The sequence below is a fragment of the Populus trichocarpa genome, chromosome 6 (assembly GCF_000002775.5).
Source record: "Populus trichocarpa isolate Nisqually-1 chromosome 6, P.trichocarpa_v4.1, whole genome shotgun sequence".
NCBI classification, from domain to species: Eukaryota; Viridiplantae; Streptophyta; class Magnoliopsida; order Malpighiales; family Salicaceae; genus Populus; species Populus trichocarpa.
In genome coordinates, this window is record NC_037290.2 from 11,790,762 (window position 1) to 11,805,599 (window position 14,838).

Below are 14,838 nucleotides of genomic sequence, written 5' to 3' on the forward strand. Positions count from 1 at the left end.
TATAAAAAAATTATTTGAAGATCAGATATTCTCTTCAACTTTAAATATTTGCTTCAAGAGTGGGTTGTTGCAAACCACAAATCGTCCAAGTTTCCGACATCTAACAATAATCCACACAAACTAAATGAGAAATCTCCTAAATCTTTTAGGAGAGAGGGGTTGCTATACATTTAAGTGGTAGCTCTTTTTTGTGTGTTTTAAGTATTTTTGTATTGTACTCTACTCCCTTTTTTTTTTTTAATAAGAAGCATAACATTCTATTTATACAAAAACCTAACAACCCTATATATGATAAAATATCTATTTTCCCTTAAATTATATGACATGTATTATTTTAGGATAATTTTAGAGATTTATTCAATCAAGTCCCTACTTGGTTTTTTCTAGGTCTAAAATTGTAATCTCATATATTAATTACATTACAATCAAGTCACACTTAATTAATCATATTATTTTAATTACTGACTAATGGTTTTTATATGTGTGGTCCATTAGGTTTTCTAATAAGTTAGTTCAAATACAAATCATAATTATAAATTAAATAATTTAATTTATTATTAATTTAACAATTGATTGATTTATATTTGAAGATCAAGTACAACATCTAACAACGTGTCATGATTCCTAAAATATTAAGAAAATCATAAGTGGTTTGACTTAACCTTTTAATGATCAGTTTCTCAATGTAATTATTATCCCTTCATCATGAATGTTTTGATTTAGACATTATAGCATAAAGTATGTGTGCTTTGTTAAATCATATTCGTTCTCAACATCATAGTCATTGATTATTTGAATAAGATTTTGTAACTATTTTCAAACCTTATTTTATCTTGACCAAGAATTTCACAATCAAAACTATTCGAGAACAGATGAAATATTTTATCTAATTCATCTAGGGTGATGAATTCTTCCTTAATTACTTAAATATCTTTTGATAGTTTATGTTATACCCAATATATATCAATTTGTTACCATTGATTAAGACAACGTCTGGACATGATCAAAGCATAACAGTCCATTTATAAGATAACTTAATGATCTCAAGTCTAAGTATCATTTACACAACTATCACATGAGCCTTTCCATAGATATATGTGATCTCTCCATATAATATTCTCTTGCGGGTCAGTTTAACATACATGTCATTTGATAAGCACCTATATATTAGTTTCAAGTATCCCTCATACCTTAGTTTATTAGAGCATCTATTTCCTTTTTTAAAGGAAGGAACATAATATGCATATCTCAACATCTCTAATTAATATTCAGTTTTAATAAAATATTTACCAACATTTAGGAACAATTCTTTGATACAATAGAAATCCTATAATCATAACAACTTTATAATTTTCTTTATAAAACATTTTTGTTCCATGAATTTCATCTTTACTCTAGATTAATTAATCAAACATTGGATTAATTAATCAAATATAATTGAATATTAAAGATAAAAAAAAGATTTTATTAATAATAAATATATTTTACATTAATAAAATCAGACTTGTGTGTAACCAATGATTGGCTACATGATATATTCATTAAAAAACTCTCACTTGAACTAAATTCAAGTGTTCATGTATCTAATATCATATCCCTCTATATGGTGATAATGCTTATGTTCGGACATTGCTCTAGTAAGAGGATCTGCAAGATTTTTTTAGTGGATACTCATTTTATCTTTACATCTTTCCTCTCTATGATTTCTCTAATCAAATAAAATCGTCTATTTACATATTTAGATCTTTAATGAGACCTTGGTTTTTGTTTTGTGCAATGGCTCCATTGTTATTATAGTACAAGTTGGATCAACAATGCTAGGAACCACATCTAGTTCAATGATGAACTTCTTAATCCAAACAACCTTTTTTATCCCCTCAAATATAGAGGTGTAATCAACATTAGTTGCAGAATTTATTGTGGTCTCTTGTTTGGAACCACCATCAACATTAGTTGCAGAATTTATTGTGGTCTCTTGTTTGGAACCACCATTTAGAATAAAAATGTATTATGACTGAGATTTTTTATCATCAATATCTAATTAAAAAATAGCATATGAATATCCATGAACTTCTAGTTTATGTCTTTTATAGACTGGGAAAAAGTTCTTAGTTCTTCTTAAGTATTTAAGAATGTTTTTAACTATCTTCCAGTGATTCTCACCTGGATTAGATTGGTATCTACTCATTAGGCTCAAAGCATAAGATACATTTGGTCTTGTATATAATATTGCATACATAATAGATCTTATAGTCGAAGCATAAGGAATCATTTTCATTTTATCTCTCTCGATTTGTGTCATATAACACATATCTTTGGAGAGATATATTATATGCAAAATAGGTAAGTATCATCTTTTGGGTTCTTTCATACTAAATTGTTTTTTCATCTTGTCTATGAACATGAATTTGAACAATACAAGTAACATTTTAGATATATCTCTATAGAACTTTATTCACAATATATAGGTTGCTTCTTTCATATCTTTCATAAAGAAATTCTTGGACAATCAGATCTTTACTCTACTGAGTAAAGTAATATCATTTCCTATTAATAATATGTCATCCACATATAATATTAAGAAAATGACTCAACTCCCACTAACCTTTTTATAAACACAAGATTCATCCATTTTTTTTTATGAAATCAAACTGTTTGATTATTTCATCAAAACAAATATTCCAACTCTTTGATGATTGTTTAATTTTAGAAATGGATTTTTATTGCTTCCATACTTTGTTGATAAATTTCTTAAATTCAAAACCTTCAAGTTGTGTCATATACACATCTTCATGAAGATTCATGGAATACATGGAATCCATTTAAGATTTCATAGCTTCAAGTCATTTCTCGAAATCAATATTAGATATTATTTTTACATAGTTAGTAGGCTCATCAAGTATGAACAACTCGTCATCATTAGCTTCCACATGAAATTGATATCTCAATAGTGCATAACATGTCCTACTAGATCTATAAAGTTCTTGTGTTTCTTGAGTATCAGGTTGAACATCAAATGTTATAGCCTCAGGCTCTAATTATGTTTGGATGCTTAGTTTGTGGTTCTTAAACTTTATCAACTTCTATTTTCTTCTCACTGCTCCTTTTAAAATGTAGCGTATTTTGAAACAAACATCTTTTGTTTAATGGGATGGTAGAAGTAATATTCAATAGATTCTTTTAGATACCCAACAAACTTACAGGTATCTAACTTAGCTACTAGTTTTTCAAATACTATATGCTTCACATAAGTGTTACATCTCCAAATCTTTAAGTATGATTGTTTTGGTCGTTTACCATTCCATATCTCATATGGAGTCTTATCAACATATTTTAATGAAACCCTATTTAAAAGGCAAGTATCATTTTGCATAACATAGCCCAAGAAAGAAGATAAAAGGTCTGCATAGCTCATCATTAACCATACCATATTCAATAGGGTATGATTCCTTTCAAAAACTCTATTAAGTTATGGTGTTTCAAGAGGCGTCCATTGTGAAAGAATCTCATTATCTTTTAGATAATCTTGAAATAATTGGTTCAAGTATTCACCACCTCAATTCAATCAAAGTATTTTTACATTTTTTTCAAGTTTGTTTTTCAACATTATTTATGAATTTTTTTGAACCTTTCAAATGATTCATACTTGTGTTTTATTAAATGCACATAATTATATCTAGAATAGTCATTAGTAAATGTAATAAAATAAGTATATTCACATATGACATGAATTGTCATTGGTCCATGTATATCTGTATGTATTAGACCTAACAATTCTTTATACCTTTCATTCTTTCCAGTAAATGGGGTTCTGGTCATCTCACCTAATAAACAAACTTCACAAGTTTTATATGATTTATAATCAAAATGATCAAAATATCATTTTTTATGTAACTTAGTGATTCTTGTTTCATTAACATAACCTAGTCCACAATACCATAAATATAAAAGATATTGATTATCTAATTTGTTTTTCTTGTAGTTTATATTAAACATGGGCATCTCAAAATCAAATACATACAAACCATTTGTATAATCATCAGATCCATAAAAAAAGGACCATTATTATAAAAATAACAACATTTGCCCTCAATTATAAATTTAAATCCATTAAAAGCTAAGTAAAAAATGGATATAATATTTCTAGAAAGTACTGAAATAAAAAAAAAATTATCAAGTTCTAGTATCAATTCACTTGACAAAGTAAAATAATAAGTTTTTATAGCCAATACAACAACTTTTGCTCTATTTGCAACTTGTAAGTCCATTTTGTCTTTATATAATCTTCTATTTTTCTTTATTTTCTACATATTATTACAAATATGAAAACCACATCTGATATATAATAACCAAGAACTATTATATAAAGTAGAAAGATAGTTTTCAATCATAAACATACTTGAAGTAGAAATCTTAATAAGTTTATTTCCCTTCACGATTTCAATATACTCCTTGCATTTCCTCCTCCAATGGTCATCCGTACCACAATGATGACAAGTAACCTTATCTTTCTTATTCTTCTCCTTAGACATTCTAGAAGACTGAACTAGGAAACAAGGCCTTTTTTTCCTTCTTAAGCAACTTTGACAATGTACTATCCAACTTATTCATGTGGTAGTTTTGCAAAAAGTTTTGGGGTAATGATTGCAAACCAAATCAACATTGAACTCATGGTCCATGATAAAGCCCAATTTGACTCAATTTCTCAATATAACCAATCATTTTCAAAACATGGATGTTCACTAAGGAACCATCTATCATCTTGCAACAAAATAATTCCTTAGAGGTCTCATACCTCTTAATCCAATTGGCTACGTCAAACAACTCTTTAAGATGCATAATCATAGTATGTGTATTCATATTCTCATGTTGCCTTTGAATTTCAGGTGTCATGTTGACTAACATCACACATGAAACCTACTCATCATTATCAATACAACATTGATATGTATTCCAAACTTATTCATCATTATCCTCATTAGGGGCAAGAATAATTGGGTTTTCAAGAACATATAACATTTTTTCTTTCTTGAGAATAATTCTCATACTAAAGTACCAGTTTAAGAAGTTTGATCTAGACAATTTATTAGCAACAAATATGTTGCGTAGATATGTGTTACTACTCATTTTGATCTACCAACTTATTCATGTAAAGACAACGAGTATTAGTTTCATGCATATATATTTAAAACTAAATTTAAATAAGGTCTTTAATCAAAAATTGGTCTCCCCCTATTTTCTTACAAAGTAATAGCTCTCATTATTAATTCGGGAAATCACGTTTAGATCTCATAATGGGTTAGGATTCTATTTAATTTATATGACCTTAAGTAACTCAATAAATCAAAATAAATTAAATTAAATAGATAACATATCTTATCAATCACATTTTTATGTGACTCCTAGATTAGTTAGGTGACAACTTTTTTTTCTAAACATATAATATATGTTTGGTCTAATTACTGTCTCTAATCTTATATGATCATAAGCAACTCATTCAAATCATATAAGTTAGTTAAATATGATCCAATTTTATAGCATTAAACATATTCGATTAACGATAACATTGAGTAGCTTAATATGTTATCCATGAATAGAACTTTGGTTTTATGCATATAAAATTGGTAGGCAACAAATCATGTTCTCAATATTTACTTAATATATTAATGAAGGATTTATTAAAAAAATTTAATTAGGTCTCGTTTCATGGCATAATTTATATATCATACATAACAATTATATATTAACATATATCTCTAGCACGTCATTCTAATAGAATGATAATGGACATATCTAAACTAATTCCCTCAAGCTATTGAGGGGAATTAGATGGTAAAAATCTAGGTAGTTACTACAAATCTTCATAAGTCATTTACGAGCACCATGACTATATCCTTCACCACCATTCTTTCTTCATCTTGGATTACATAATAATTTTTCTATCTATATTTCTATATTTCTAAATTGCATAACATTTACATAATTGAATAAGAAACCTTGAGTTACAATCAAGAGAAATTATATGAGAAAAAGAATTTTACAACTCCAAAAGAAAATTAGAGAAAAGACAGAACACACAGACCCTATTTAATATTACAATCATTCAACCATAAGAATACAATCACATTGATCTTTAATGTCTGTAATCATGTATCATGCATAATAACACATTATTATGTATAAATAAATATATTACAAGCTTCAATTCTAATTCTTATTTTTATATGCAATTTTAAAATAATATTTATAATTAAAAATATTAAATCAATTCCAATTTGATAATTTTCCAAACTTAATAAATTTTATTTAATATAAACTCTTTTCCATTGAAAAAATATTTTTAAAAACTTTAATAAGAAAATCAATCATATTAAAATTCTTATTGATATCCTAAATTATTTTAGGATCAATTAAATAAAGATATTTTGGCTTAAAAACTCTCTTTAATTTAGAAAAACTATTTTCTAAACATTATTAAATTAAATGTTTTAATTAAATTCTAATTTTATTAGGATATTACATAACTCTGAAAAATTGAATTAAACATTCTAATTCAACCTAAATCCAATTAAGAAAATCAATTCTGTAATTAATTTAATTTAGGGTTTTAATTTTAATTTAAAATTATTATTTTATATATGGAGGGCTAAAATCATAATTTCAGCCTCAAATATACCTAGATGTAATTAGATATAAGTTGTAGGGGTAAGTTCATAAATTAAACCCAGAAAACCTAAATAAATCTTTAGGGTTAATTCATAAAGCATGCTCGTTATTCTTTTTGCTACAGCCAGTAGTGGGCTCACTAGCTGCAAGCCAAGGCTACCACTACTCATAAAAGTCATTGACAACAACAACCTTGTTGCCCCTTCCCATAATAGCCTTCATGCGCGACGCAGTAGCCTCACACATGGATGGACAGCAACGCCAATAGCATATGGAACTACTGTGGCAAGGCAACAATCTGCTACCTCCTCTTAGCAACGAGCTGGTTGTGCGTAAAGCACATCCAACAGAACCAACAGTGATGTGGCCATCATTGGTGGCTTTTTCAGCCACCAAAAAACCTTTTTTATAATGATTCCAACTAGATTTGAAAAATCCAATCAAATCTTACTAGAACAATAACCAAAAAAATTTTAAAAAAAAAACATGAGTGAAAAAAACACTTTTGGGAAAAACAAATTGCACACAAATTTAATTCACAATTAACACGAACAACAATTAAAACATGCAATCAACAACCCTAATTGTCTAATAAAGGCTCTGCTACAATTGTTAGGTTTCTCGAAACACATACACATGTGGAAACGGTAAATTTAAATTTTTTTAGAAGTCCCAATAATCTCATTAGACAGATCTAGAGTTATTTAAGGTTTATGTGAAAGTTACCTCAAAGTTAAATATTCTTTGCAGCTTTGAATATTTGCTTCAAGGTTGAGTTGTCGCAAATCACAAGTCTTTCAAATATCCGACCTCTAACGTTAATTCAAACGAACCACTAGTGAGAAATTTCCTAAACCCTTTTAGGAGAGAGAGATTGTTATACCTTAAAATATTAGTTCTATTCTTTTGTGTTTTAGGTGTTTTTGTATTGTACTCTACTCACTTTTTTTCTTAGAAATAAAAGGCATAGTATTCTATTCATATGGAAACCTAAAAATCTTGTATATGGCAAAATATCAATTTTCCCTTTAAATAATATCACAAATATTATTTAAGGATAGTTTTAGAAATGTATTTAATCAAGTTCCTACTTGATTTTTTCAGGTCTAGAATTGTAATCTCCTATATTAATTATATTTTAGTCCTCAATTTATAAAATTTTCTTACAATTAAGTCACACTTGATTAATCATCTTATTTTAATTTTTGACCAATGGTTCAAATCCCTTATAAGCTGACTCAAATATAAATTATAATTCTAAATCAAATAAGATTAAAAAAATTTAATCTATTATCAATTCAATAATTTTTTATTTATATTTGAAGATCAAGTACAATGTCTAGCAACCTATTATGACCCTTCAAATATTAAAAAAGTAATAAGTGGTTTGACTTAACTTTTTAATAACCAGTTTCTCATTGTAATTATTATCTCTTCATCATGCATGTTTCTATTTATACATTATACCATAGAGTATATCTGCTTTATTAAATCATATTCGTTCTTAATACTATAGTCATTGATTATTTGAATAAGATTTTATAACTCTTTTCAAAACTTATTATATCTTAGCCAAAGATTTCACAATCAATATTATTTAAGAACATAAATATTTTTTTCTAATTCACATAGGATAATGAATTTTTTCTTAATTACTTGCATATCTTCATATAGTTTATGTTATACCCAATATATGTCATGTTACCCTTGATTAGGACAACATGTGGTTAGAATCATAACATAACACTCCTTATTTAAGATAACTTACTTATCTCAAGTCTAAGATCACTTACACAACTATCACGTGAACATTTCCATAGACATGAATGATTTCTACATATAGAATTCTCTTACGAGTCAATTCAGCATACATGTCATCTGGCAAACACTTATATATAAGTTTCAGGTATCCCATGTACCTCTGTTTATAAGAGGTACATAGGATAGTGAATTTTTTCTTAATTACTTGCATATCTTCATATAGTTTATGTTATACCCAATATATGTCATGCTACCCTTGATTAGGACAACATGTGGTTAGAATCATAACATAACACTCCTTATTTAAGATAACTTACTGATCTCAAGTTTAAGATCACTTACACAACTATCACGTGAACATTTCTATAGACATGAATGATTTCTACATATAGAATTCTCTTACGAGTCAATTCAGCATACATGTCATCTGGCAAACACTTATATATAAGTTTCAGGTATCCCATGTACCTCTGTTTATAAGAGGTACATAGGATAATGAATTTTTTCTTAATTACTTGCATATCTTCATATAGTTTATGTTATACCCAATATATGTCATGCTACCCTTGATTAGGACAACATGTGGTTAGAATCATAACATAACACTCCTTATTTAAGATAACTTACTGATCTCAAGTCTAAGATCACTTACACAACTATCACGTGAACATTTCCATAGACATGAATGATTTCTACATATAGAATTCTCTTACGAGTCAATTCAGCATACATGTCATCTGGCAAACACTTATATATAAGTTTCAGGTATCCCATGTACCTTTGTTTATAAGAGGTACATAGGATAGTGACTTTTTTCTTAATTACTTGCATATCTTCATATAGTTTATGTTATACCCAATATATGTCATGCTACCCTTGATTAGGACAACATGTGATTAGAATCATAACATAACACTCCTTATTTAAGATAACTTACTGATCTCAAGTCTAAGATCACTTACACAACTATCACGTGAACATTTCCATAGACATGAATGATTTCTACATATAGAATTCTCTTACGAGTCAATTCAGCATACATGTCATCTGGCAAACACTTATATATAAATTTCAGGTATCCCATGTACCTCTGTTTATAAGAGCAGTTCCTTCCTTTCTTAAAAAAAAAAAAGCATAATATGCATCGGTCTCAATAGCTCTAATTAATATCCAGTCTTCAAAAATATTGATTAGGAACATTAAAAAACAATGTTTTGATACAATAATAATCTCATAATTGTAATAACTTTATAATTTACTTTACAAAGTATTTATGTTCTATAAAAAATATCTTTACTTTAGATTTATTAATTAAATATTAAAAAAAAATTATTAATAATAAATATATTTTACATAAATAAATTCTGTATTATTTGTAACTAATTATTAAGCCCGAAACAATCAAATAGAGATTCCATGGGGTCAAAACATTTGTACGGTGCCCCTTGGGCAATACCTGAAGAGGAAAAAAACGTTTTTTTGTTCTTTCAAATTTGTAAATTATAAAAGAGGACAAAAACAGAGAGACTCCCCACATAAAATTCCTCTCTCTCTCTCTCGTAACAACTCAGAGACTAAAGAGAAGCAGACATTTGTAGAGGGAGTTTTATCTTCAATGTTCTATTCTATCAAAAGAAATGGCAGTTGCAAGCTCAGATACCCAATCACCTCCACCAGCAAAATCAAGTCCTCAACTTGAAGTAGAGTCAGTCAAATGCCACTCTTGTGGATTCACTGAAGATTGCACTCCTCCTCAAATTTCACGCGTTCGTGAGCGACACCAAGGCCGCTGGATATGTGGGCTTTGTGTGGAGGCGGTTAAAGATGAAGTACTGAGATCAGACAGGCTCATCTCCACCGAAGAAGCCTTAAACAGACACATCACTTTTTGCAAAGACTTCAGGTCCTCAAGCACTGATCCCCTGAATCAAACAGAGCATCCTATCCTAGTCATGAGCAGGATTCTTCGAAGGAGTTTGGATTCTCCGCGAGCTCTTCGATCCGATTCTAGCAGTGCTTTGCCTGCTGTTGATAAGATTGATGGGTCTTCCTTGGTTCAATCAGGGATTTGTTTCTCTGCTTTATCTCGTTGAAATTATGGTTAGTGTTCGTGTTGCATGCTAAAGCTCAAAACTAAGGTTCATACAAAAACAGAGGAGTTCTGTGCTTGAATGATTATTTTAATCGGGTGGTCTTGTTGGTTAATTAAGCGTTCTCTTAATATTTAGGAAAAAGATTGAGATTTTAGCTTTAATTAAGGAGTTTCATAGTATGTAAACATTTTATATGCATTTCTCAATCATTTGTTAAATTCTTAGAACTTTGTGCTTTTGTTCTATTGCTTGCTTGTTTGCTTGTGTTTTCTCTCACCATGTTGTAGAATTGGAAAGACCAACATGAATGATCCAGCAACTCAATCTTCTTCACTTCTTCCACCAAGAAAAAAATAGTATATGGGCCATTGATAAATATTTCTGTTCATGTTCTTGGCTATTATAATTCACCAAACCTTATCTTGGAGTTCGTGATTTAAATGGTAACATCGTAGATTGTACAGAACTATTTGGTGTCGAAGACAACGGAGCATTTCAATTCCGTTTTCAGTAATGTCTGGACTGTATTAAATTTGGTGTCTTGTTTGCATGATTTAAGGAAATCTCACAGATAATGCTCTTAATAAAATATGGTAATTCAAGAATGATTAGGTGTTTTTTTAGTGCTTGTCAGTAATGCATTATGGTTTAGTTGGAAATTGGAACGTACGCCATATAAGGAAAACTAAGTTTTTTTTTTTTTTTTTTGAAGTTCGGTTCTCAAGACAACAATAGTTTCGAGTCCCATCTCTGCCCCTCGGATATCAATTCCTCACCAGGTAAAACCGTAAAAGATTTCTTTTTTATGTAGCCTGTTAAATAAATAAGTAAATACCAAGAGAGTTGTTTGGGTTATAGAAATAATTATTTATCAAAGTATTTTTTTTAAAGTATTTTTTACACGGAAATATATTACATAATATTTTTTTTATTTTTTTTAAATTATTTTTGACATTAACATATTAAAACAATCCAAAAACATAAAAGAAAAATTAATTTTAAATAAAAAAATCAAAATTTAATGAATAACAAATGGTAGAAATAGATTGTTGACAAAATTCATAGATGTTGTCATTGATGACACCATTGGAGTATGTTTGGTATTGTAATTGTTTTTGTTATTGTGGTTTCAGAAAAGTAATTTTTGAAAAAAAACAATTTTTTGTATAGTTGTTTTACGTAAATTATGTGTTTGGTAAAATTTATGATTGAAACTGTTTCTTCATCAAAAGCATATCATTAGTGTTTGGTTAAAATTATGATTGAAAATCATTAGTGTTTCGATAAAATTATAGTTAAAATTGTGGTTGGACAAGAAAATATGGTTTTTGTTGATTTTGGTCGTGAAGGGTAGTCACTGTAGATCTGGTTTTGATTCGTGTGTTTATAATGGTTTGTGGTTGAAAAGAAAAAGATGATGATGAAAACACTGGTTATAAAAAGAAGTTCTTCAGCATTGGAAGAGGTCGAATCACGGGTACAATGAGAGTCTTCAATTGGACTCTCACAAGAGAACTAGAGGAGGAGAAGAGAGGATAGAGATATTTTAGTAAAAAGAAATTAAATGGTCATCTAGGCTTATTATTTTTTGCACAGGAGTTTTTAGAAACGAATGAGGCATGCTTTTTATCAACCTGTGTGGTTGGATCACAATTTGAACATCGATCCCACATCTTTAAACCTATGTTTTATTCATTACCAAACGCTTAATAATTATCTTCAAACCGCACCAAACTTTTTTTAAAAAAAAAAAAAAACAAACACCCTCGAAAATCGAAATCTAATAACTGCTAAAGCCCATGTCAGTTTTTCCATTTGAGTTGGGTCTCCGGGAGGAGAGCACCTTTCTTCGCAGGCCTTTAGCCACATGTCAATCTGTAAGGATCAGCCATGACAATAAATGCTCAGAGCTGGAGCTCTCCCTCACGACCAGCTGTACATTCTGGATTAACATTGGAGACCAGATTCCTGGTTAGATGTGAACTGTTGTGATGTAATGAAGAATGACAAGAGGATATGTGGGACAGGCTTGTCGGTGCCCCATTTTCATTTTGGTCAGGTTTGGATCAACGTTTTGGGTCATGTCTATCCTTGTAATAATCCTCGGTAGGCCATCTTGCAGTGCCGTGTTGCTGTATTCTCCTCGTTTTGGGTCGAGCGTGCAACTCGTGGTTTCTGACATTATCTAAGATAATTCTGAAAGAACTTCGGTGCCTTAGAGATTCAATTTTTACTTCGCAAGACATTCTAATATATGCATCTTGAAAGACTTGTAATTTTTTATTGTGGGATTTAAGGTTTCTGAGTTTCAAGATTTTGTCAATTTAAAGCTTTTAAGATTCATTTTGTGTTCATTCATGATTGGTTTATGACATGTTAAAGTATTTATGAGCAGACCAAGATTTAATTTAACCTTGTATCTGTTCATTAACTATGTTGAAACCACTTTCCAGCAATCTCAAATGAATTAGTACATCAGTATATTAGGATAGCTAATTTCTGGCTTATCAAATTACTTAACGAATAAGTAAATATCACGTCTTGAACTATTTAGTTTTTTATATAAAATAAAACAATAATATTCATATAATTCTCTTTATAAAATTGTTTTTTTATTCTCATGGTTGTATTTTTTTTTTAACTCTGAAAAATTCTCAATTTCATAAGTCTTTTAGAGAATTTAATTTTTTAAAATCTCAAAGAAACAATCATGTTTTCTACTCATATGATCTCTCACGAACAGTATTTTTTTACACATACCACCAACCACCCCCATGTTGTTCATAACCACCCCCGAAAACAATTCTACATCATTCATGGTCACCAGCCATGTCATGTTGTTTGGCCAAACCCCGAACAAACAAACTTCTTCCTCCTCTTGTCTTTTTCAAACACAAACAAATTTATGTTATGATTGACACCATATTTTCTATCAAATAGTGACAATACAAAAATACACCATATTCAATATAATTAAACACCTCATTTCTCCCTCAATTGTTATTTTTAGTAAACATGTTGCTGACTTTCACCGTCCACTCCGCCAAAACATGCTAAACACTACATCCAATGATGAACTAATATTTTCATCAATTAATTTTTATGCAACTCTTGAGATAAGCTGACGTGATCAAGATTTATAAACACTTTAGGTCACCGATAAACAAAATAAGTCATAATTTTTTCAGACTCAATACTTTTCTACACTTTTTTTTTTTCTCAATGACTCAATATATTTTTTTCTCTCATATATCTACCGACTTAAATATTGAAAAATCTGTCTTTTCACAAGAAACTTGTTTTTTTTTTCAAGCACGATCAAACCTAAATCAGTAAACCTAAGCATAAAACCCCTAAATGTCTTGTGCCAGAATCGTAAAAAAATAAAAAAAAACCTAATTTTTATATAAAGTTTTTCCATAACCTCATCAAGTACAACTGACAAAAGCACCAATTAATTAAGTCGAAATTTGGAATTAAGAGAGACCAGTGCACCAATTATCATAACACATACTATCCTATTTTTTATCAAATAAGTCTATTCGGGTCTTGCTTATGCCATTTCGTGCTGACTCTTTTCGTTTTTTTTTTTGCATTTTTTGCATTTTTTCTCTTTTTTTTTTCAATTGGAATTTATGGTTTTTCACTGTCGTTAGGGTCTGTCTTCTTTTCCTTCTTTACTAATTCAATATGTTTTGTTGAGCCTTCAGCTTGGGCTTGAGATTCAATTCTTTTTTTCACTCATTGGTTTCACTGAGTGTTTAAGAACGACATTTGGCTCTCTCTATTTTTATTTTTTATTTTGTTCTCATTTTACTGTCTTAATTAACTACTTTCTTTTTTAAACATAAAAAATGTAATAGGTTAAAAAAAATCAAAGTTCTAAGTCATTTAAATAGGCAATTTAAATATTTATAAAAAAAACAGCAATAAATAAACTGATAAAAAAACAAGGAAAAAAAATCACACCCAAATCCATTCGGATTATCAAACAACTCAATGCTAACCTAACTAAAGAAAAAAAAAGAATCAAACTTTAAGAAAAAAAAACTTCGGCTTAAAAAAAGAGAAAAAAGCAAGCGAAACTAAGCAAAACTACTAAACCTAGTCTAATCTAAAACACTTGCAACTTGTTAAATCATGAACTCGAGTTCAATTAAGAAACTTAAATGTCATCCAATTTATTTTTGAATGATTGAATCGTTGAAAAAACTATTAATAAAAAAAACTTGCAAAAAAAAAGAAACAAAAAAAAAAGAATGGGGCTAAAATCTAATAGGAAAAAAATCAATGAGGATGAAATCTAAAAAACAATATT

The 14,838-nt window shown here is 29.0% G+C and overlaps 1 protein-coding gene across 1 annotated transcript; it reads left to right on the forward strand.

Moving 5' to 3' along the window:
* The first annotated feature begins 9,944 nt into the window (after nucleotides 1-9,944).
* Nucleotides 9,945-10,747, forward strand: LOC18100323 (uncharacterized). Its single transcript, XM_006381547.3, has one exon. The coding sequence runs from the start codon at nucleotides 10,065-10,067 to the stop codon at nucleotides 10,518-10,520; it is 456 nt and encodes a 151-aa protein (XP_006381609.1). The 5' UTR covers nucleotides 9,945-10,064; the 3' UTR covers nucleotides 10,521-10,747.
* The last annotated feature ends 4,091 nt before the right edge of the window (nucleotides 10,748-14,838 follow it).